The sequence below is a fragment of the Stegodyphus dumicola genome, chromosome 9, assembly GCF_044657685.1.
Source record: "Stegodyphus dumicola isolate Sdum_Otavi_A_Nest chromosome 9, ASM4465768v1".
In the NCBI taxonomy this organism is placed as follows: domain Eukaryota; kingdom Metazoa; phylum Arthropoda; class Arachnida; order Araneae; family Eresidae; genus Stegodyphus; species Stegodyphus dumicola.
In genome coordinates, this window is record NC_140776.1 from 171,258,581 (window position 1) to 171,284,780 (window position 26,200).

At 35.3% G+C, this 26,200-nt stretch overlaps 1 protein-coding gene across 2 annotated transcripts in view; it reads left to right on the forward strand.

Moving 5' to 3' along the window:
* Positions 1-26,200, forward strand: part of LOC118203274 (sodium-dependent proline transporter-like) — a 186,595-nt gene that overhangs the window by 111,584 nt on the left and 48,811 nt on the right. For both annotated transcript variants that reach the window (XM_085824340.1, XM_085824341.1), the window contains exons 10-12: positions 1,303-1,415; positions 11,102-11,230; positions 23,955-24,054. In XM_085824340.1, the coding sequence (XP_085680466.1) occupies positions 1,303-1,415; positions 11,102-11,230; positions 23,955-24,054 (342 nt within the window). The remainder of the gene's footprint in view (positions 1-1,302; positions 1,416-11,101; positions 11,231-23,954; positions 24,055-26,200) is intronic.

The following is a 26,200-nucleotide window of genomic DNA, read 5'->3' on the forward strand; positions in this document are numbered from 1 at the left end:
TAAAATCTGAAACCTTTCAAATTTTTTTTTTCAATGGCGGGCATTTGCCTCTGTTCGGCATCGGCCCCGCCTAAGGTCAGATGTTGTGACCTCTTTATTATGTAGGCTACTAATAGGTGGGCCACCTTTGCCTCCTATGAAAAGACAGACAACTACATCCATGCCTTCTCCGGGATTCGAACCCGGGCTCATCGGTATCGCAGTTCGGCGACCTTAACCACTATACCGTCTGGGCGGCTCAGAATAAAACTGAAGATTTGTATAAATAAAACTCAGAATGAAGATTTGTATGAATTGCCCACAAACAAACTGACACTCCTCTTTACATATACAGTCCAGTGTAAAGTACCTGTTTACTGAAATAGAATTGATTATCAATTTGTGTTATTGCATCATCGTACAGGCTTCTGTAAAGCTTTAGTTATTAGTTAATTCCTCTAAAATATGTATTAGTGATACATATATTTCCCTTTGGTTAGTTTAATAATCTTCATAGTCCTTCTTCATTTCACATTTTACATACCTACATTTAAGACACAATAACACGCCGAATAAATACTAATTCAGAAGTCAAACAACAAGAATCAGCGTTATTTTGAAAATATAACGCTGATTTTTTGTTGTTTAACTTCTGAATTAATACCTACACTTGTTAATATTGTATCAATATGCGAAATATGAAACACTAACATGAGTTAGTAATTTAAGTACCACGCGAACTAATATAAATAAAAAAGGAATAAAATTATAATTTAATATAAAATCATACATCGTACTTAACTGAACAAGTGGCTAACAATCCCACCAGCGGCCGAGCGGTGGAGTCACTGAACACTGGTAGTTGGGTCTGGCGTTCAACTCCTGGAGAACGAGTTAGCTGCACGGGCGTTTTCTTGATTTCCCCCTTGTGTGACGTGTATATGAGCTAGTTTGCCTTAGAAAGTCCTCCACAAAGGCTGCCCTACCTTTAGGCAGATACCTCTCGAGTGCTATGCCGTAAACAAACCGACTAATAGGAGATTGGTCTACAAGTTTCTGAATTTACAGTAAAAAGCTGAAACCTATCAAAGAGAGAAAGTAAAAGAGAGATTTTACAAAATTTCCGAAAATAAATGCGACAACAAGTATGGTTGTTATGAAAGAACCAAATCATTATTAGAGATAAGGAAGTTTTTACAGCATTCCACAATCAATACGATATTAAAATTTAGCCTTCACTTCTTATTTTGCATTTTTGTGTTTAAGAAATATTGAAAAGGGCATTGCGAAACTGCTGATGATATGTATTGGAATTCGTTTCAGGTCCTGGATTAGCATTCATGGCATATCCTGAAGCATTAAGTCGACTTCCCATTCCCCAGCTGTGGTCTGTTCTTTTCTTCTTCATGCTCTTCATACTCGGATTGGATAGTGAGGTAATTCTCTATAGAATATCTTTTATCTGATTCTTCCAGTAAGAAATAATGCGATCATCTTTCACCGAAGATCTGTCAGTATTATTTTCTACCATTTCTTTCTAGAAAGATCATTATTCATAATGCATAAAATTTCGTTAGAAGTACCTGTGAAAATTTCCTTAAACATAAATCAAAGAACTACAGAAAGCTTTCAGTCAAATTAATTAAGTGTATTCTTTCTCGTGGTCCCAATTTTCCCGTATACAACATGGACATGAGACAATTCCCTTTATATAATTCTTCACAAAAGCATCCCTCTTCTTAAGTAAATAGAGTAGTTTGCCATAATTAAATAAACCAAGCTTTCGTATGCCTCCTAAATACACTTTATATTAAATAACTCTCATAATCTGTCAATACATATATATATATATATGAATTTAACAAATATTCTCTATTAAATTCTAATATAAAATTAAAATTTAACTAAGAAATTTTAGTTGCAAAAATAAAAATAAAAGTAAAATTTATTATTGCTGCGAACTAATTTAAAATATCATTTAAATTCTAACGGCATATGTAAATTAAGTGCACGTATCTAAAACTATGAAAAAATATATTATTCCAAAAAATTAAATTGCATAAGTGAATAATCGTTGAGCGGGCAGGAGACATACTTATCAAGGGGAAGTTGTCTCCAAGCCTAACACTTCAATTACTCAATTCGTGTTTCATCATCCATACAGGCAAAGGTAAAAGTAAAAGTAAAATTCAAAACCCAAAGTAAAACCAAATGTTGTGAATTACTAAAAAGAAATTTAAACTAGTGGAATTTTGAAAAATTAGCAAGTAAATGACTAGAATTAAAATTAGTTAAATATCAATTAAGAGTAAAAAAACCAAATTTTTTTAGAAAACCAAAGTAATTTAGAAATTCTTGCCTACAGAAAACTTCTCCGACATGAATTATGTATGCAAACCTAAACTAAACTATATACAATCTATCAAACTATAAAAATTATAATAATAAAAAGGCTAGTAAATACTCGTAGAAAGTTTTAATTTAACTTACTTAGTACTACATATTTGAATTCCTGAGTTAGTCTAGCATTTGCTAAACTAGGTGAAGTAGAGTAGTTTGTTACTACTAACTGTATAAATAGAGGGCGCTAAAACAATGTAAAGTTGAGTATAAATCTGCTATCTGTGAGAGCTATTGTAAAAACCTATGTTGTAAACTTTAATAATGTAAAATGCTTGTTTTGTGTGCCAAAATGTTGCTAACTTTGAGGCATTGTTAAAATGTATAAAATAGTAAAAATTGTGAACGGCTACTGTTTGTGAAAATAGATGATGCAAACTACTAAAGATGTAAAAATTTTGAAAAAATGTTTTTGAAAACATTTTAGTAAAATTAAAATTAAAAGTTCGAATAAACATTTTAATTGAATTAAATTAACTAAATCAATTAAATTTGAATTTGAATTTGAAAATTACAAATTGAAATATTACAGAATTATTGTAAAAAAAACGTTTTGTACTAGACTGCATTGTTTAAAACTAAAGTTTAGTTAAAGTTTAATCAAAACTTTAACTAAATACTGGCCAAAGGTAAGGAAACTTAGAAAAATTATGTAAAAATCTTCACTCAATTCGAGCTATAATTGAGACTTTTGAAAAGAGTTGGCCCTTCATTAGTAAAAGGAAAGAATCCAGTATTGATAAAATACACATATTTACAAAATTAATTAATAATTAATTAATATTTACAAGTAATCCCTTAACTCTTCGACTTAAAGGATTCAAGAAATCCCTTAACTTCTTCTCTTTATGTTTCTAACAGTTATTTTAATTTTTAAATATGCTTTAGTTTCTATTCTCCTTTCCTATTCCCTGTAACTGAGGACGAAAAAGTATTTAAAGGAAGGTTTCGCTTTCTTCAGCAGAAGAGCTTAGGAGTCCTGCCGTAAGAACTGCTTCGTTGTTTAAAGCTAACTACGCTCGGCCGTACTGTACGAGCCTGCTGATATTCGCCGGTTAAATTAATTAAGAGCCAACTACGTTAGATAATTTTGTACTGCTTTGGCTAAGTTCAGTTTAGTTTAGCATTAGATTAGTTTCTTATTTTCTTATCTAGATTTAAAGCCCAAGTGGAGGCTTTCCTGTAAGCCCGAGAAAGGGGCCATCTGTTTTCTTAGTTCAAGATGATGAAGGGTGAGTTTTTAGATAATAAACTTTTTCTCTGGTCTATACCATTGGCACACTTAGCGATAAGTCCCCACAGAGCTCAATAAATAAGACAGATACTAAGCTAAATACTGGCCTAAGGTAAGGAAACTTAATACTACTAAGTTACGCATAGACAAAGTAGTTAGAAACATTGCAATATTAAATGATAAATAAATTGTAAATAATATAAAAATAATTAATTAAATTAGTTTACCATTTGTAAATTCATAAAATAAATAAAATTATGTACTATATCGACAAAAACCCAATTAAAACTCTGACAGTTGCACTAGTGCGTTAAGTGTGGTATCAGACTGCCTTCATTTCATCTGGCTGTTTGTAGAGACATTAGGTTGTTTCGAAGCAGGAGAGATGAAAAATGAGTAGTGTCCTCGCCGGGACTCGAAACACGGACCTCTCGATTTCGCGTCGAGCTTGCTGACCACTGCACTGCGAAAGCATGCTAAGAACGCAGGAAAAATAACTTATATACTCCCCCTTTTAAAGGGCGACTAAACACATGACTGTGTTGTCCTTCACTAAAGACAGCCCTAGGAGTTTGCATTACAGGCAGACTGTCCTAGTGAATCGGCTATCCATCTGCCGGTACCAAAGTGGCTCTGTGATTAAAATAAAGGATTATTAAAAAGGGTGAAGTACGCATCGTACTACCTGGTAATCGTTTCCCTTGATAGCTAAAAAATGTAAATGCTTGCGAAAGGAATTATAAATAATGCTGTGTATTGTGTATCACGGTTACAGAAATATTTGCTTAATTTTAAATGCTAACATGTAACTAATATCACGTTCAATAGCAATGAGGCATTTAATAAATATTTGCTAAATCCTTTCAATATTTGTGAAGCATCGGTAAAACATTTATTTGCAGTCAAGTCCGATGAAGTTATTTTGAAATATTTCAACGGCTTAAATTTGTCGATAATATTATCTCCCTCGCTGTTTAGAAAATATTCGCAGCTTAAATGTAACAGTCTGAAATTATTTATAATGTTTGCATATCGTCTAAATTTATTTTAATACTATCTAACTTTAAGCGAATCACTCTACCTTTTAATTCAGTCCTATTTACGTTTACTATTACATTCCACTTACATAAAATTAATACATAGTTTACCGTTTCACATATAATAAATTTCAAATCAGTTTCCAGACTTAATTTTAATTTTCCATGCCACTTCTGTGTAAGATATCAATTTTCTGTTTATATAGTGAGTCAAGTTTGTATAAGGTAATGACTTCATTTCCCTGGTTTCCAGTCGTGTATTTATCTAAAGCTAATAGAAGTTTTAATGAAATTAATAATACATAACCAGCATATTTTGCATATATTTTATATTGTTTAATATGTAGAATATTAAATACTTTTTATTCCGAATGGAAACGCTTTCTGAGAGCCATAGCAGCGTTTATTACTAACATAATTATTACATGTTGTACTGTCATTAGGTTATTTTCAAGCACTAGAGGAAAAAGTAGCAAACCCCAAGCTCTCGAATACTCGGCGAGTGTGCTACCGTTACACCACAAAGGCATACAGAAGAGAGGGAGAAAATACCTTATAATACACTCATGTCCATAAATTAAGGATAATGCAAAATCAAGCAAATGAAGAGGTAGAAGCAAACCAAATTTGACTTATTTGTAAAGCTTATTTATTAAACAAAAGGTAAAGAGCAAAAAAAGATGCTATATGTTTGAAATTATTAAACAATTAGCAATTTTGTCTCCCTGCAGCAAATTACAAAAAAAAAACCTATTTACAAAAAACCAATATTACATGGTTGGTATGATTGTTAATACATTGTATGTCTCCCAGACGATGCAATACAGTCTGCACAACGCCTAGGCATGCTGAGTATCAAATTATCGATCTGATCTTGGGGGATACTACACCACTCAAAACGCAATGCTCTCCGAAGTTCCGGTAGACATGTAGGAGGAGGTTGATGGGCTGTAACTCGTCGGCCAAGCATGTTCCACACGTGTTCTACTGGATTCAAGTCCTGTGAGAATGCTGGCCAGTCCATACGGGTGATATCCTCCGATTCAAGGCATTCGCTCACGATATTTGCATGGACGGGCGTTGTCATTCATAAACACAAATTGTGCGCCCATGGCGACCCGAAACAAACGTACATGTTGTTCCAGAATGACGTCCCGATAAATTTGGCTTGTCATGGTTCCAATTTGAACATGCAGGTCAGTTCTCGAACCCAGAATAATTCCATCCCAAACGAGCACTCCTGCACCAGCGTAACGGTGTCGTTCAATGATGTTTTCTTGGTTGTAACGGGTACCTGGAGCTCTCCATATGAAAGTCCGGTGAGAATCAGCTGCAAGCTAAAACTAGACTCTTCGGAAAACATCACACAAGCCCACTGTTGCGGTGTCCACAATGCATGCTCTCTACTCCAGGCTAACCGCAGGCGACACTGAGTTGCAGTAAGTGGAACGCATCTGACAGGTCTACGAGCATGTAGACCAATCTTCCCTAAGCGTCTGCACGCGGTCTGCCTTGAAATTGTAGTACCAGTGGCTGAAGAGAGCTGACGAGACAGATCTGAGGCTGTGCTCCGCCTGTTTCTTTTGGCAGTAATTGCCAAATACCGGTCCTCATTCGGCGTTGTAACTCTGGGGCGACCTGTGCTGTAACGTCTACTCACATTACCATCATCTTGGAATCGTTGCCAAATCCTGGAGATTACACTCTGGGCAATTCCAAGTTCGTCTGATACTTCCAGTTGGGTACGCCCACATTCCAGACGGCCGATAATTCTACCACGTAAAAAATCATCCAAATGCGTCCTTTGTGTCATAACTATTCGGTTATTGCACTGAAATGCTTATAAAGCGCCTGCGAACAATTTTACTTCTTTGCCTGTATTCCTTATATATCACTCTCTTGGACACTCGTCATTGTGACGTACCATCGGTGTCATCTGGTTACTTCCTGAAATTTGCATATGATTCTTGAAGATGTGTGTAGTGATTTTACAGGTGATATATTTATTTTAGAGGTCGATTTCGGCGTGACTCCGAATTATCCTTAATTTATGGACATGAGTGTATAATGGAAGTATAAAAAGATTGTATGACTAAATGCATTTTGAAGAGTTCGTCGTGAGTCTTGATTCAATTTTAACAAATGAATTAAATCAAGTAGTTTTTCAGACTTCGATAAGCTTTTGGTTACTTGACATGTTTAAGTTAAAAAAAAAATGTATGAAATTTAAATTTTTACTTGTGCTGTCTACAGAGAAATTTCCTGCTGTAAATACTATTTTACGAAATCACTGTTTATGTTTCGATAAATCTTTTTAAAGAGATTGCGCAATTTTTACATAATATACGTGTGTCTGTTAAACTCCTTTTCTTGAATAAAAAAAATTTCGAACCTGTCGATTTTAACATGTATAAAAACTGAATTGCGCAAGGTGAAAAAATTTCAAATATTTGCTCATCTTAAAGAATCTGAAACTCTGTTTCATGCATTGACGTTTGTGTCTTTATGATGTGAAATGTGACTTTAGCGATTTGTTTTCGAAAATTTAATGAATCAGCGGTTCTCAGCGATATTTGCATGCAGCTTCCAAAAACATGTAACTTAAGTCTGTGAGAAGAAGCTTAAAAAGCACTTTTTCAAATTTGTATTTCTTTCCTCTTTTCCTCCTAAATGTAAGAAATTTAAAAATTCATGTTTTTCCTCTGTTTGTGTCTTGTGTCAAAAATTAAAATCATGTGAAATCATCCTTATTCCTTTTTACTTCCTTTTTCGAAGTAAAGGAAATATTTCGGGGATCATTTGTCGGCGAAAATATCCATTTTGACCGCTCTCGAATCCGTTTAAACGATGTGTACTACACATGTGTACAAACGGACAAAATAAGGATTTTTTTTTTCGAAAAAGGAGAGTAAAATAGTTTTAAAATGGAATCAGAAGAAATGTTTTCATGACGTCTATACATACGTACATACTCTCGTATCTCTCATACCTCTAAAACGAGTAACCTGAGAGCTTTGAAATATTGTATATATGATTGCTATAACATCTAGTTGTGCACCTCCCATTTTGCTTGTAATCGGCGGCAAGTAATTTAAAACGCCGAATTATCCTTCGCTAAAGCTGCCAAGTAATAAATCAATTATTTATAACTAGAAAAGTCTTTTTACATATCCTCTAGAAGTAGAATAAATTTGAGTCAGTATTTTAAGTACAACAGCTTATACTAAAAATACTGGCTAAGATTTATTCCTATAATTCATCTAATTAATTACATTTTTATTTTTTGAAGATGATATATAAAAAAAACTTTTAAAAAATCTTTTCTAACAATAAATTATATATATATGTATATATACCCACTTTATTACCCTGCATCATGAGCTTAGTTGTTTTATTCTTATATGTTGGTAAATTGTACATTTTTTTACTTTAAAAGGGATTGAATTATTTTGTTCTTATGTTCAGGTTAAGGCTTTTATGTTTTTAGTTAATCTGTATACAGTAATTGTAGAATTATCAACGATTTAAAAGCATAAAAGGTGCTATGCTTTATTATAGTATTTGAATAGAAGCTGCCATTTGTTTACATTTGAAATTCTTAGTTAGAACGGTGAATTACTTGAGTTGGTACACATACTTCAGTGTCTTTTTGCCTAGTATGACCAAAAGTTAAACGCCAATTTTCTGCACTGAAATTTTGTCTTCTTGCGCACCGGCTAAATTGCTTGGTTTCGAGTAGAATCTCTAATTGTAAAAATTATTTTTTTAATTATTTTAACTGTATTAAAAAATCAATGAAATTTAAAGAATATAAAAGTAGTGTTTCTCCTCCTGACGAAGTGGCACTGAAGTTGATTGAATTCCTCTTCTTTTATATTCTTTGTTCTTTAAATTTCATTCTCTTTTAGAATTAGGTTTACTTGTTTGAAGTGTTTTAGTTTAACATTTATTATATTCTTTTTTAGATTTATAGGATTTTATGAAATTCATAGCATATGAATTTCAATTTTTGGCCTTAGTGAAAAATTGGTTCTAAATGTTTTACTTTATGTCTTTACTGATAATATTTCAGCAGCTTTATGGGTGAAAATACTAAGCATGATTATAATATGTTTTTAAATTGTTTTTTTATTATATATGTATATGTATATATATGTCTGTGTAGGTAAAGTAAATAATTAAAAAGAGATGAGATCAGCAATAACTAAATTCGTAAAATATAATTTTAAAACAATTATAACTAATCAGACAAAAAAATCTCGCAGAAACGTATAAAGTAACAAAAATTATTTTGCATTTATTAAAATTATAAAAATTGTAAAAATCAAATTCAAACCTGGAGTGCCAGTAAAAAAATGGCAAAATAAACTTTTCATAAAAGAACAAATGAAGTAGAACTTCCACTTCTTTTGTTCTGTTATTGAAAGTTCATTTCGCCATTTTTCGTTTTCCTCAATTTCTTTTGTCTGTTTAGTTATAATTATTTTTATCTTATTATATTTACTAATTAATTTTTTGAAACTGTATGTGCAGGATGAATTCTCAAGTTCTTTTTGCGATTAAAATTTTATATATACATAAAAATCTTATTAAAATTTTTATATATGCATAATTCCTATAACTTAAAGTATGGCTTCTGCTAAAATCTACACAATTTTCCCTAGCAGGAATTGTATATTACTCGTTTTAAATAAAATAAAAAAAATCCGTAAGTTTCCAATATCCAAAAATGTATCTTGCAGTGGATTTTGCGAAAATAATAAAGTTAATACTTTAGAATTGGGTATCGTATGCAATTTCCGATCCTTCAACTGAAAAAAATTTCTGATATGGAAGAAAAGAAATGTGAGTTTGCATATTAATATTTTTTGTTTAGTACCAAAATCCTTCTGTATCTTTGATTTAAAAAAGGATATATTAATTAGAAACGTTGCAGCAATAAAATAAAAAGTATATAATCTCACCTTTAAGTCCGAAATGAAAGTTATAGAAGTCAATTTTAATTTTCCCACACCAAAAGTTATTTATTTAAATACTTCCCCCCACACACACAAATCTTCGACAGATTAACATGGTTTTCGAAAGTTAATAAATTATGATTTTAAATATATGAATAATGTTTTTTCTTTCAAATCACTTTGGATAATAATTCCTTTATTATATTAAGTATTTATTTTTATTATAATTAAGGATTGTCTAATCGTAAAATTAGTCCTTAATAATGAAGCCTTCTCATTTTTTTTTCCTGTTTTAAATCACCGGTATACCAATTTTACAGTTTAATTAATGTTTATCGGTAATACCAATTTTACAGCTAGAAATCTGTCTTTTCTAATAAATCTGTCTTTCTGAATCATCAGAATTCATTGCTGATGAAAGCCCACGGTGACCAAGATCTCATTAGTTTATTATTTATATGAACAAAAATTTGGTATTTTTCCGTTTCGCCGGCGCAAATCTCGCCAAACAGACTTTATTGGCGACAACACACAGTACACACATAAAAAATGTTAACATACGTTAGTTCTAAGGAATTTCTATTTTGAAGGCATAAACATTTTAATATCGTTTAAAATTTTGTAAAAAAGACAGAAATAAAGACAATAAATTTGTAAAATGACATTAATTAAAGAATGTACTATGCTTTCATGGTTCATCATCCTGATTCGCCGCTTCATATCACGTGACCCCAAGTGATCTCAGCTCTCGTAAACTATGCTACAGAAACCTAATTCTGTCAGTTATTATATGCATTAATTTCAAGTTAAATCTTAATTCGGAATGCAAGTGTAAATGCAAGAATTATTTCAATTCGTACGAATAGCTCACTCAGAAATTATGTAAAACCGCAGTGCTTTACTTCGCTAGCGCATTCTCCATTAGAATTGATGAATTTAACCCTTGACTTTGCCTTTTCTATATTTTCGCCTTCGGGTGAGCGGTGTGATTACATCCTATTGGCTTAACTCCCACGAATGGCCTTAGGGGTTAAAATTGAACTATCTGGTAAAAATTCCTATGTAATTGTATGCCAGTATTGAAAGAAACAATCAATCTGATTAGGATTTGCTGCGATTTCTTTTGAAAATGAGGCGTAAAACGTTACCAGCGAGGATATTCCGTTTGGCGCCAGTTGTACCATTACTGGCGATTTTACCGCGCAGGCTAAACGGAAAAGTACCAAACATTTTTTAAAAAGGTATTAAAAGGTGTTTCTTACAGCTTTTGTACTGTTCACAGAAAACTTTTTTTAAGCCAAAGAATTTTAACTACTTCACCTAGCAAAATCAGAAAATGTGCTACTAAACCACTTCTCTTACAGTTATACGTATTTCTGCCCTTGCGCGCAACACGTATTTAAATATTCCCGCAGGTTATAGAAACGATATTTGTTACAGATGAATGGCCTTTTTTTTCTGGAACTCTGTTTTACGTATTGCATTTATTATAGTTTGCTTTGATGGAGAACGTACTTACAAGCTTCTGCGATGAATATCCACGCCTTCGCAACCACAAATCCAAGTTCTGCATCTTGTTGGGTATCGTATGCTTCCTTCTAGGTCTACCTTGTGTTACGAAGGTAAATATTTCTACAAGATCTTAATTTTAAGATAGACAAGCCAATATGAAATTTAAAATTAGGCAAAATTCAAATATAAACCGAAGTTGTCTTTATAGAAAAGTTCTACCCGTTTTGAAAATCTGTATGAAACCTGCAAAACTAGCATTCATAGGTAGAATTTTGCCGGAAAATAATTCTTGTTGATCATGTGCAGGCTGGGCAAAACGTCCATTGCACTCGCAATTATTTCATTGTGACTTACATAACACTTAAACTCATTTGTGCAAAACGTCCGTATATGCACCACTATTATCTCTGCTTAGTTTTGATATGCTGAATGTCCTCCTACTCTTCTGCTTTAGCAGCTGCGGTGCCACACATGCTGAAAGTAAGACATCCTTTAAAAAACTAGCCCACGCATAAGTTGTTCATGTAATTTGACGTAACTTTCTGGTCTCGCAGCAAATTTTCTTCTTTTATATTAACAGATTCAAAGCGGTGGCTACGAAATATCTTTTTAAAATGAAGTTTTATTTTCGCAAATTGGCGACCTATAACATAGTTATCTCGGTAGTTCTTAAAACATGCTCTTTTACTTGAATTTTCTGGTATCATTGACTTCCTGCATGTATCAATTTTATAATTATAGTCATAATCAATTACAATTTTTACAAAGTACAGGATGCGACAGCGTTCATAGCGTAATTTGTCTTGCATAGTACAATGACATACTGCATGAATGCACGCCAGCTCGCGCCGCATCCGTGTACTAATGAGCTGCCATTTCGAGTGTGATAGTGATATGGATCGGTGGAGTGCACAGCATCGTGCCTTTTCTGTCAAATATTATTTCAAGAATAAGTACTCTGTTATTACTACCCAGCGTCTATTTCGGCAACATTTCAACTTGGGACGTCATCGGAAAGTTCCAGTTGGACGGACCATTGCGACAGACATTTCCAGGTGGAGCAATTTCCCGTTTTGGTGACATTTCCTGGCCGCCTCGCTCACCTGATCTTTCATGTGCAGACCTTTTCCTTTGGGGCCACCTGAAGCAAGAAGTTTTCCGAACACGTTGTGCCACCATTCCTGAGTTGAAGGATCGCATCAGAACTGCCGTCAGCAGTGTCCCAGGAAATAAATACGTTACGCCGAGTTATGGCAAGCTTCCAACGCCGCCTAGATGAATGTGTTGTGCAGAGGGGGCATCATTTGACAGGCATCATATTCAGAAAGTAATCCACGCAATGGACAATGACTTACACATTAGTAAATGGCATACATTTAACTATTAAATGACATAAAAGGTAATAAATAAATTACAGCTACTGCCTTATAGTGTGTTTTTAATATTTTGCTATAAACGCTTCCGCACCCTATACTTCATTTCTATTTTAGAGTTCCATTTTTACTTTAAATTCGAATCTGCATTGAATCTAGCTCTTTCTTATCGACTTTGACCAGTCCATTGAATTTTTTTCACTGTGTCGCCATATTTCTTGTATAGTTTTCGCATTTCCAGATGCATTTTAAATTTAAGTCGCAACAAACTTTCAAATGGTATTTTTAACTGTGGAAATCAAATAGTCACGCGATGCTATATCCAGTGATGCAGAGGTTACGGAGACGTATTTACACCATTTTCAACCAAAAATTCATGACAAGAGCATTGTACACAAATGTTTTCGTGATGCAATATTTGTGAGTTTAGCGGTACAATTACGCTTGTTTTTTTATGTATATATAAATTGCGTCACACAACGTCACAGAATCCTTTAATAGTGTTCTAACAATTCAACAATTTGACAGAAATAACATAATTAACAACACCATGATAAGAGAAGAAAGGAATCTTCACTAACTTGATTTTTGACAGGCTTTGACATCATGGTTCCAGCTTTGCTTCATCTTTTCAGCACTCATCACTTGATCGTTGAGCTTTTTCTGTAACAAAATCTTACATTCATGTTTTGTCACTAATCGTAACGCGTGGTAAGAAAGACTTCCTTTAAGAAAATATCTCCTGTATCAGTAAAATGCACTGTTACTTATACGGAAAATCAAAATTTTTTAAATAATTCGAGAAACGAAAGGCAGCATGCCCAGATGATTTTTCAAAAACTGTTCAGCAGAAGCGAAATGGTATAGGGACTTGTTTAAAAATGATAAACTAACATCTAAAGTACCAAATCCCTGATTTCTTCGATGTCTTGCTCAGTGAATGACGCTTACTTGAAGTGAATCGTCTACTATATCATAGCTCACCTTTGTCGCATTCTATGCCTTCCTTAAACTTCGTGTGCCACTCAAAAACTCTTACTTTTGATGCAATATTATCTTTGGATTCTTTTTCAGCATTTCAAATGAATAATTTCTTTGTAATTCAGCATTTCAAATGTCTTTTACTAAAAATTTTATTCGAAACTAAATTTAATGAAATTTCTTTGCAAAATTACATTTGCTATTATCTGAAATAGCCAAAGCAAAAATTCTTTATATAGTGCAAAAGAATTTATTAACAAATGATTAAATGAATTAATGCAGATTATTGCAAATTGTTGATGAAAGGCGTAACAATTTCTGAAAACCTTTGCAAGCAATTTCTTGCATGTACATATTTTAAACGAATCATTATCATTACTTTTTTATCACAGTATACTAAAGCATGGAATTTATGTTGCGAGTCATAAGAATATTTAAAGTATTTAATCGCGTGCATGCAACAAGAATGTTGTATACGAACAGATTGTTATCGGGTTGTCCGGAAAATAATGCAGGGTTTTGAAATTGCTTATCTTTCCTGTATATTTTTAGAAACAAAAATATTTTGAATTACATTGGTTTATATATCATTTTGAAGCTCTATTTTCGCTCTATATTTGTATAATAATCATTTTGTTCCAAAAATTATTTCATTGAATATTTACTAGGCGTTTTTGTTTAAATGTCAAAACGGGATCTTCTGCAAGTTTACTTTTATGAGTATAAGCTAGCACAAGCATCACAAACGCCTCGAAATGCCAACAAAGTACGGGGCGAGAAACGTGTTATTGAATCTATACACTGGTGTGCAAAAATTAAGGACGAAGTCGAAAAATTAGCATATCAGCTTATCAGGTTCCATGTTTCTTCTAACTTTCTTCGGAAACATACAATGACCTGACTAGAACAGAGAGCTTACTAAAGCTATGTTCACTAATTGTAGTAAGTGGACAGGATACAGACGAAGGGTATACAAAACCCTTTATTTTTTTCTTTATATACAATGACTTCCGTACTTCGGAATACAATGACCCTCCACTCGGGGTCTAACTTAAAAGATATCAAAATAAAACTAAACTCTAATTTAACTTTAGAATAAGATTGGCCTTATAATAACAGAAAGCGTATGTAGCACAGAGACTGTGAACACTACAATACGTTTAATTTATCAAGAGGATTAAAACCTCTGGCCTGGAAGGCAAAGTAGCAACTGCGTAACTTCTAAGGTAAGCAGCCTGCTTCGAACTCACGGCTTCCTCTCTCCTGCTTGGCAAAAAGGCCACACTTAAATACTTGGCGTTCGCCAGACAACTTTGCATAAACTCCTTCACGCTTATAATTCTGGCCGGAAGTAGAAAATAAGAAGTGATAGTAAAGATTTAAAATAAAATAAACGTTAGTAAAACTTAAGATCCTTACATACTTCCCGCCAGAGTTAATTAGTTTGAAACTGAGGTCTAAAACGACCTTGTTGAAAACTTTTAGCTCTAGAAACTAACGCGAGGCCAAACTTTTACAAACATAACTTAGCTAGAAACTAGAAAATTTTAAAAGAAAGAAATTTGTTACAATAGCAGCTCCCGGAATATACAACAATCTTTTTTCTTTTTCATCTGTACTGCATCAAAACAGGAGCTTTATTCAATTCTGGTTCCTTCCAGAGATCTGGAAGGAAAACTAGTTTAATGAAATGTTACAGAATGACATTGTAAATAACATATAGAATATACTTTTCTTAACATTCTTATTTCATTCATGACTATTTTAATTATCTCTCCCCGTGCTCTCTGACATGTGTTGTAAAAACACCAAACACGAATGTGTTTCTGTCTATGTGTTCAACACTTCCTCCTACAATCAAAACACTAACGTGTTAAAATTCAACATACGAGACCTCTTAACACACCCTAATTTCAACTCTAGACCCTGAGGTACTATTCTGAAAGTGGCTAACTCTAAAGTGTAGCGTCAGAGAGCCTAACTACATCATTCAACCTTTAACACATATTCAGCATGATTTAATCTTTACAGTCACACGAATAACAAAATTTTTTAACATTACTTTCACTTTTACCATATCACGGTATTTCTAAACATTCAAAATAACAGTTCACATGTCTACAAGAACATATGAAGATGCCGTTAATTTTACACATTTGAAAACATACATTAGTAGTACATTGTTAACTTCTATTCTTTTCAAAGCAAGTGCCAATTCTTTCTACATTGAAATAATACTACATTTCAAAAAGTCTTTCAGACTAAAACTTCTTTCTTGTTAGAATGTTTTAAATAAAATTTATACAATTTAAGTCTTTATACAACGCTATTATACATCAACTTTAGTTTTACGCGCGAGTAGTTGAAAAACATAATAAGAAAATCGGTCACAACTCATTTCTCGCCCTTTTGGCGATAAAGGTAGACCTCGCATGAGGTAAAACTTCTTCAAATCTGCCACTTGCAGTAAGAATGAAAGATTAACTTAAGTTTGTAAAGTAACACAAAATTTTACTTATCTTTGTAATATTCAGACATCCTTTTCTGGGCCCAGTCTTTAAAGGTGCTGCAGACCGTTGCTTGGTTGATCCTCCTTCTTGTACGGGCTCGCCCTTCAGTGCTTTCCTCTGGAAGCTTCCGTTTTTCACCACTACGGCCACCCTTGAACATCTTCCTTCTGTCCTCTGCTTGTGGTCTTGGCCGCTTGAAGGCAGCTGGTCTTGGTGGAACCGGGAAACTTCTGTCGTGATCCTGCTTGGACCTCGTTGTTGGCCGTTCAAATTTTTCTTGTACTTTTTCCTCCGCCGCTGATGGCCCTTCCGCAGTTCGGCGACTTTTGCTGCGGAGAGTTCTGTCGGATGAGTCAATCTTCCGTTTCACAGCCGGGTTATAGTTGCCGTCCTTTCTCCCGGTCTTTTCCACATACGTCGTCCTTCTCCCTTCTTCATTCTGGGGGTGTTCGTGAACTCTGTTTTTTGGACGGTGGAACGGCTTCTTTTTCTTTGTACCTTCAATTTTTCCGCGGGGCAATTTTCTTTTCACTTGCTTCTGTCTCTCATTGGCTTGCCCTTGTACTTGTCGTTTTCCCACCTCTGGAACTTGTACCTGCGGTGTCTGCCGTACCGGATCCTGCAAAAGATCTGAAAAGATTTGCATTTTATTACGGTCATAGAATGGTTTTATCTGGTCAATGTTTGCGGAACAGGTTTCGCCATTTCTTGCCTTTAATACTACAACAGCGTGAGTTATTTTTTCTATAACATATGGTCCTTCAAAGCGTGGGAAAAATTTGGCAGTTTTATCTTCTGGTGCTGAAGAAAGTGAATGCTTAATTTTTAGTACTTCATCCCCTACTTTATAAGTTACTCCCCGTCGTTTCAAATCATAATAGAGCTTCTGTTTTCTTTGTGCTACTTCCGTATTCTTCTTTGCTTCCTTAATTAGTTTTTCTATATCACCCATTTTAAATTCTGGGGCTCTTTGTTGCACATAAAATAATTTATCTAACGGTGTTATAATCTTTCTGCCTAGAAATAACTCAGCAGGAGTTTTGCCCGTTGTATCATGTTTTGCGGTCCTAAGGGCGAAAGCAAATTCATTGACATAGTTATCCCAGCTTTTATGAAAATTTTTAACATAACTACGGATAATTTTCACTATATTTCTGTTGACCCGTTCCGCTATATTTGATTGCGGCCGATACGGGACCATTTTTAAATGACGTATGCCCAGTTTTTGGCACATGTCTTCAAATATATTACTTACAAATTGAGGACCATTATCCGATATAACTTTTAGGGGCGCCCCGTATTTTAAAATATATTTATTTAAAATAGAATCGGTAACTAATTTCGCGGAGGCTCGTTTTAAGGGAACAATTTCGGTCCATTTACTAAAATGATCAACTATAACAAGGAGATAGCGACTTTTGTTTAACTGACTTTTTGGGAAAGGGCCCAATAAATCGATACCGATTATTTCATTTGGAAATTCGGATTTAATACTATTTAGAAACCCGGCCGGGCGGAAATTAATATAATTAACGGCTTGACATGTTGGGCAGGACTGGACATACGCCCTTGTTAACTTTTGCAGTTCAGGAAAGTAGACTGCCTCGCGTACGCGTTGAGTAGTTTTTCGAATACCAGCATGAGAAGCTAAAGGGCTGTCATGGAGCTCTTGCAGGATATTTAATCTAAGACTAGCTGGGATAACAGGTCGAAATTCGTTGTTGGAATTCGTAGTTTTTGTATAAAATAATAGACCATCTATTAGTTCGTAATGGGCCGCCCTATTTCTTATCGCCACAATATCTTGGTGGCTAAAATTTTCAGGATCCTTCAAATACTCATAAATACTTCCAAACTCAGGATCCTTACCCAGTTCGGTTATTACAGTTTCTCGGGAATTTATTGTACACGCTGTCAGCATTGCAACTTTTACGGTATTACCCTGTTCGTCTAATTTAATTCGTGACAGGGCATCTGCTACGATATTTTCCTTTCCGGGGGTATGCTTGATTACCAGATTATATTCTTGCAGCTTGAGTGCCCATCTTATTAACCTTGGGGATAAATTTTTTCCAGAGTACAATCTAGTTACCGCCGCATGATCAGAATATACTGTTATCGGCGCCTTTCCAAAATAGACTCGGAACTTTTGCACTGCTAACAGAACTGCAAGTGCCTCTCTCTCGGTCGCGGAATAGTTTCTTTGTGTTTGATTTAAAGTTCGGCTAAAAAATGCTACTGGCTGCTGATTTTGCGAAAGTACCGCTCCTACCGCATAATCCGAAGCATCCGCTGAAATTTCTAAATTTTCATCCTTTTCAGGAAATTTCAACACAGGGGCTTGCGTTAATGCTTGTTTTAATTTTTCGAAAGCACTATTGGCTTCGGCCGTCCACGAGAATCTTGCCTTTTTCCTTTTTAATTTTAACAATGGCTCAGCGATAGCCGCAAAATCTTTTATAAAGGACCTATAATATGAACAAAGTCCTAGAAAAGAAGAGAGCTTCTTTGCCGTGTTTGGAGTCGGATACTTTTGTACAGCGATTATTTTTGATTCATCTGTCTCGATCCCTTTTTGCGATATTTTGTAACCTAAATATTTTAATTCAGGGGCTGCAAATTTGCATTTTTCGACATTAACTTTTAGACCGGCCTCATTTAATAAAGAAAACACCTGTCTTAAATCCTGTACATGTTGGTCTAGATTATCACTAGTAATAATGATATCGTCTAAATAGATAAATGTGGACTTTCCGAGAACAGGTCTTAACACAATGTCCATGCATCGCTGAAATGTTGCTGGGGCGCCTGAAAGGCCAAACGGCATTCGCAAAAATGCATAAGTGCCAGACTTGGTTATAAAAGCAGTCTTAGGCACGTCCTCAGGCCTGATCCCTATTTGAAAATAACCATTCGTTAAGTCTAAAGTTGTCATAAATTTGGTTGATTTTATGTTCCTTAAAATTTCTTCTATAATCGGTAACGGATATACCGGATATTTCGTTATGGAATTTAATTTACGGTAATCAATAGCGAATCTCCACCTTTTTGGATGCTCCAAAGGATAATCATTATTTTTCTTACATAAAACCACCGGACTAGCATAACTACTTGAGATAGGCGTTACGATCTTTTTACGTAGCATATCGGTAATATGCCATTCTATAATTTTTTCCTTATTCTTATCATACCGGTATGGTTTTTGACGAACCGGCAATGCATCTCCGGTGTCAATACTATGGTTAGTAACCTGGGTAAATCCTGGAATATCACTAAATAAGGAAGCAAATTCACTTACCACTTGTCGGATTCTATCTTGCTCGTCATTAGGCAGGTGGTCGAGATTTACCCTTGGCGGTTCAACCTTTTCTACACGCACTGGCTTCATCGTCAGCTTAAGAGACGCTTCATTAAAATCCAGTGTAGCTTGTGCGTCTGAAAGAAAGTCTATTCCTAGTATTAAGTGTGCTTGCAAATTCTTTACTATAAAAAACATCACCTTTACTTGTTCGTCCTTGATACGGATGTACAAAGGTACTTTACCTACGCACTTACATTGTTCTCCTTGCGCCGCTAATACTGTTGTATTATCCGCATTATATATGCGGTATTTGCGAAAATACTTTCTAAAAAAGACTTCTGCCACACAGGAACACTGCGCGCCGGTATCCAGGAGTGCGGTGGCCGGGATATTATTTACCAAGACTTCAATCTTCGGAAGAGTTAAATTTTTCACCATTACTGTATTTAACTTGTAGGAAGAGGGGTTTTCGTGGCCTTCGGATTTCCGCACCCTCTCGTCAGCAGAAATCCGTTTTAGTTTAAATTATTTTTTCTTTCGGTGCTTTCCTTCTTTCTCCACTGGCCTTGAGACTTTTTTCCTGGGTTGCTATTGAACTGTCGACGTTCGCCGGCTGTTTTTGAATGCTCGGGTTTCCTTGCCCACTGATTCGCTTTTTCTCCGTAGCCATGTGCTTGAGTTTGCTGTAGTCTTGGCGTACCAAATTGGTTTCGCTGTTGATATTGGCGTCTTCTTTCGACGTCCGCCGTTCTTCTACTTTCAAACTGGATTGCTAGCTCAAATAATTTTTCCAGTGTAGTCGGATTTCTCAATTCAATAAAGTCTTGCACTTGGGGTAGTAACCTCGGCAAAATCACTTGAATTATTTCAGGATCCGGACGGTTTCCATACAAGAGCTTGAAAACGTGAATTTTTCTTAAAATAAACCTGGAGAGGTTTTCCATTCTTTGTTGATATATACTGAAAAGTTCTGTTTCTAATTTCGCACGATCCCTTACAACAGGGAAGGCTTTTAGTAGGGCAGTCTTGAAATTTTCGTAGGTATAGGTGGGACTTCCTGCTTGACCCAAGAGACTTCTGCCGATACATTTGAACCAGTTAAGCGCTTGGCCCCTCAAAGCGCTGGTAGCTAAGGTAACTTTTTGAAACTCGTGCACGGGGTAGAGCATGAAGTGGTCATCCAATTTTTCCAAAAAACTGGTTACCTGTGAGTTTCCATTAAACGTTGCTTCTGGTTTTATCGAAGCGCGCATGGTCTGGACAATATACCCAAATCCTTCCAGGGCGGCAGCTGGCATTTCTGGATTCTGAGCTGTTTCTGCAGGCAGCACAGGTTCTTCTTGAAACTCGGCCATGGTTATTCTTCGTCGGGCGCCACTATCAGGTTCCATGTTTCTTCTAACTTTCTTCGGAAACATACAATGACCTGACTAGAACAGAGAGCTTACTAAAGCTATGTTCACTAATTGTAGTAAGTGGACAGGATACAGACGAAGGGTATACAAAACCCTTTATTTTTTTCTTTATATACAATGACTTCCGTACTTCGGAATACAATGACCCTCCACTCGGGGTCTAACTTAAAAGATATCAAAATAAAACTAAACTCTAATTTAACTTTAGAATAAGATTGGCCTTATAATAACAGAAAGCGTATGTAGCACAGAGACTGTGAACACTACAATACGTTTAATTTATCAAGAGGATTAAAACCTCTGGCCTGGAAGGCAAAGTAGCAACTGCGTAACTTCTAAGGTAAGCAGCCTGCTTCGAACTCACGGCTTCCTCTCTCCTGCTTGGCAAAAAGGCCACACTTAAATACTTGGCGTTCGCCAGACAACTTTGCATAAACTCCTTCACGCTTATAATTCTGGCCGGAAGTAGAAAATAAGAAGTGATAGTAAAGATTTAAAATAAAATAAACGTTAGTAAAACTTAAGATCCTTACAAGCTGAACGAAGAGGCAGAGCGGACAGAAAGACCAATCAGGAAATTAAGTAAGGTGATGTACGGTAGCACAAGCGCAGATATGCAGGTAGACGTAATGGGGGAGTGTCTGAGTAGTATAAAGCATGTTGTCGGTGTAAGATCAGTATTTCTGGCAAAGAGATTGCCCGCCGTATAGCAGTTAAAATCACACCGAGTTGCTGCCTCAGCGAGAAATGGCGAATAATCAATCTGTTAGACGACATCTGGATGCTTTTACCCGAGGTCGAATCATTGGGAAGTTGGAGGAAGGCCGCAGTGTGACAAGTGTGGCTGCAGAGTTCGGAATTGCTCACAGCATCGTTTCACGACTTTGGAGACAATTTCAAACTACAGGAACAGCTATCCGGGGGTTTAGTAGTGGTCGTCCACGAGGAAACACACCCGCAGATGACCCGTATATTGCCTTACAGGCCAGAAGAAACAGGCGGCAGACAGCGGGAGAAATCGCTAGACACACGACACAGGCGACTGGACGACCGATATCACGATTTACCGTGGCCAGAAGACTGCACGGTGGTGGTCTATTTGCACGACGCCCTGTACGATGTGTACCTCTAACGCCTGCCCATCGGAGAAGGCGTTCTCTGTGGTACCGGGAACACCGGAATTGGAGAAACAATGAATGGGGACGAGTACTCTTTACAGATGAGAGCAGATTCAGTCTGAGTAGCGATTCTCATCGCATACTCATCTGGAGAGAGCGGGGAAGCCGCAATCATCTCTCGAACATCATTGAAAGGGACAGGTATGGAGGTGGCGGTGTTCTCGTTTGGGGAGGCATCATGCTTGGTAGTCGTACAGACTTCACATCTTCGACGCAGGTTCAGTCAACGGGACCCGTTATTGTAATGAGATTCTTCTTCCATATGTGCGTCTTTTTAGAGGCGCTATGGGTCCGCAGTTCGTTTTCATGGACGACAATGCACCATGTCATCGCACAGTAGCTGCCGAACAGCTCTTAGAGAGTGAGGATATTGAACGAATGGATTGGCCGGCACGATATCCGGATCTCAATCCCATCGAGCATTTATGGGATTTTCTAGGCAGACGCTTGGCAGCTCGTACCTTACCACCAGTAACGATTCCGGAGCTTCGATTGGCGCTGCAAGACGAATGGGCAGCAATGCCTCAACAACTCATTGACACCCTCATTCTCAGCATGGGCAGACGCTGTGAAACCTGCCTAGCAGTCAGGGGAGATCATATCCCCTATGAAAGACCGGATGTTCTTGCTGGACACCCATCACAGGGATGTTTCGGCCTTAAGTCGCATTGCGCTCCATGCTACTTTTTCAATAAAGCTTCTTTTTATCCCTCTGATTTCTCTTTTAGTAAGTGTTGCTTACATTAATCATGTCCTTACGTATTTGGGGATCTTACGGTGTTAAATGTGTTGATTTGGAAAGCTTTCGTACAAAGTTATATTGAAAAAACCGTCTCGTCCTTAATTTTTGCACACCAGTGTAGTTCAAGGCGGTGGTACCAAAAGTTTCGTCGGGGAGAATTTTACCTGGAAGATCAAGAGTGTCGTGGACGCTCTTGGGCTGTTGATGACGATGATTTGAAGATTTAAGTTGAAACAAACCCGTGCACAACTGTTCGAGAGCTTGCGGAGGAGCTTGGCGTAAGCAAAACAGCGATTTCTGATCACTTGGAATCGTATAGGAAAGTAAAAAAGTTCGATAAGTGGGTGCCTCACGAATCGAGCGAAAATCAAAAAAAATCGCCGTTTTGAAGTGTCATCTGATCTTCTTCTCCGCAACAAAAAGGATCCTTTTCTTGATCGAATTGTTACGTAAGATGAAAAGCGGATTCTATCTAAAAACTGGCGACATTCGGCTCAGTGGTTGGACCGCGATCAGACACTACAACACTTTCCAAAGCTAAATTTTCACCAAAAAAAAATTACGGTGACTGCTTGGGGATCTGCGGCCGGTCCCATCCACCACAGCTTCCTAAATCTGGGCGAAACGATTACAGCAGATACATACTGTCATCAAATTCACGAAAGGTTGGAGCGCATGTGTTCGACGTTGGTCAACAGAAAGCGGCCAGTTCTTCTCCATGACGGCCGCATGTCGTGCAACTGACCCTACAGAAAATTGAATTGGGATACGAGACTCTCCCTCTTCCCCCATATTTGCCTGACTTCTCGCCGACCGATTACCATTTTTTCGAACATCTGTATAAAATTCCACAGAACAAAAGCTTCAGAAACCAAGACGAGGTCAAAAAAGCCTTTGACAACTTTATCGCGTCCAGAACTCCAGAATTCTGTTCTACCGGCATAAATAAACTTATAATTAGCCTGGCAAAAATGCATTGATTCGGCTGGTGCTTATTTTGATTAATAAAATTGTCTTTGAGTTATAATACTTTAAAGATATAGGTTAAAAACCTGCATTATTTTCCGGACAACCTAATAGTTAAAAGAGTATCGGTTTAATTATAACTTTTATCAAAGACAATTAAATAATATGGTCATATCACTATGCTCATTTGCATTGTAAATTTTTTTAAAGATAAAGCTAGATATATTCAGTAAAATGAGTTAACGTTTAACGAGAAATATTTTGAGCTACAAATTCTGAGACATATAATAATGTTTATTAAAATTCTATGATTAAAATTTATATCACATTTAATTATTTCCTTTGGATTTTTAAATTTTTCTTTTCAGGGTGGACAATACGTTTTAGAGATGATGGACAAGTATGGAGGAGGAACAGCTGTGGTTTGCGTGGCTGTTGTTGAAAGTATGGCTATTGCCTGGCTCTACGGTAAGTTCTTCTACAATTTTATAAAAATGTTTAGCAATCAACTCTTAATTACATTAATTTCTACATTCATGGCTACATATTTTTTGTCACTAATCTTATGTTATTGACCTGCCTGATTGTGAGCGTCAGCTTTAATTCGAGGACAGCTTAACATCTCTGTAATTCTGGAAACCCCACCCATCTCTTGCAGTTTTCAAACTCTGAATAATGTACCTAACATTTAGGTCAGTACATAAAACTCTTTCTTAACAAGAGCTCATATTAAGTACTGTCTATTATTTCGTGAAATGTTGCGTATCTTAATTTATTTCGGGAAAGAGAAATACCACAGTCTCAGTTTAGAAGCTCATATTAGTCATAAAAGTTCATTTAAATTAAAGCAAATCGTATATAGAAACTTAAATTTGAAAGTTATAGAAAAAATATGCAATTTTAAGGAACTTAGATTACCTCTTTTATGCCGTAAAAAAGTGATGCTATGAAATTTTATTCTATGATTCTATGAAGCATTCTTTTACAGGCAAACCATTCACAAACAATAATAACCCTTAAGCACACACCTCTATTGTAAAACGTTAGTAGATGCATACAATAAATATTTATCAAAAGAAAATTTTCGAAAATCACTCTCCTCCTCGTTGCGTTCTGTGCGATGAAGGCCATGACTCTAAAAATTGGTCTAAGGCTATAACCATTCTAATTGTGCCGATTGTAAATGCCCACATGTGGCCAAATAGACGAGCTGTTCCTTCTAACGTCAAACTAAGAAGATGAATTTTCAACTATGTTTAACGACAAAATATACACTGAAATGGCAAAAGCATTGGAATCTAAATCATCTGAGTTCAATGAAAAGGCTAAGAGAACTTTTAAACCTTAACAACCACTATCAACATATTCAAGAATTTTTAAACTAGAATTATCAGTTTAAATCGAGTCTTGAATGATTTATCTATACCTAAAATAAGAATAAACGCTTATCTTCAGAGGAAAAGTGGCTCTTAATGTGTTTATAGATATACCTATACACATGTGTTTCAATAAATAGTCATTTATTTTATATAGCGTAAATACGTTTAATGCTGATTTGTGTATCAAATGTATTTTACGTGTTTCCCACTTCTGAGGCATTTCGTGTACCATGTATATTTTTACTCCTGAAGAGATTTTTCGAAAGACAAGTTAAACCATTTTTTTCTGCTCATCAAATGAGTAGTTCACCATTATTTATTACTATTCCAAGTTAAATACTCTATTCCTATCTTTTACTCCATTTACTCTAATCCTACTTTACTACATTTACTTTAATCCTACTTTACTACATTTACTCTAATCCTATCTTTTAAAACATCGTTAAAGTTATACTATAAAATGTCAAGTTGAAAAATCTAGCGAATAATCAAACATCCCTGTCCAAGCAAAAATATATAGTTACTGATAACAAATTTAAAAAAAGTAATTTATAAATATCACAGGAATATCTAATTTAAAATGGCTATTTATTTACAATGTGTCAGAATGTTTGTATCAACTTTGTCTCATTTTACTTTTTCCCTGTAAATTTTAGGTAGACTCTTTTGAAATAATCTTATTACCCAGAAATTAAATAGATATGATCATTATATGTTACATATCATATTAAATATTTATCATTATTATGCATTATAATCATATTAGATATATGTGAGCATCATGCATTATATATCATATTAAATATATATGAGATTTTACATTATATACCCATTGTATAGGATAGGAAAGAATAAAACATGGTACTTATATAGAAAGTGCATCTATTACATTTATATTTTCATATCACATTTTCTAGCGATATTTAATCTTCTTAACAAACAGTGCAAGAAAATTAGTTTTCTAAAATTTCTTCTATTTAAATTTCCAAGTATTATTTTTTCCTTTGATTTAATATGAAATTCTTCGTAAGTTAAAGGGGGAAAACAAACAAAGGAGTGTAAAAACATGTTCATCAGTAAATAAAGAAATACGATTTTATTGCATCTTTCGGGCTAATTTGATTTAAAAATAACAACCAAACTGTATGCTGGAAAGAGAAATGAAAACCTTAGGTTGCTTCACTGGGGAATAGTTCAATAAAGTAATATTTTATGCCAGGTGAAAATAATAATTA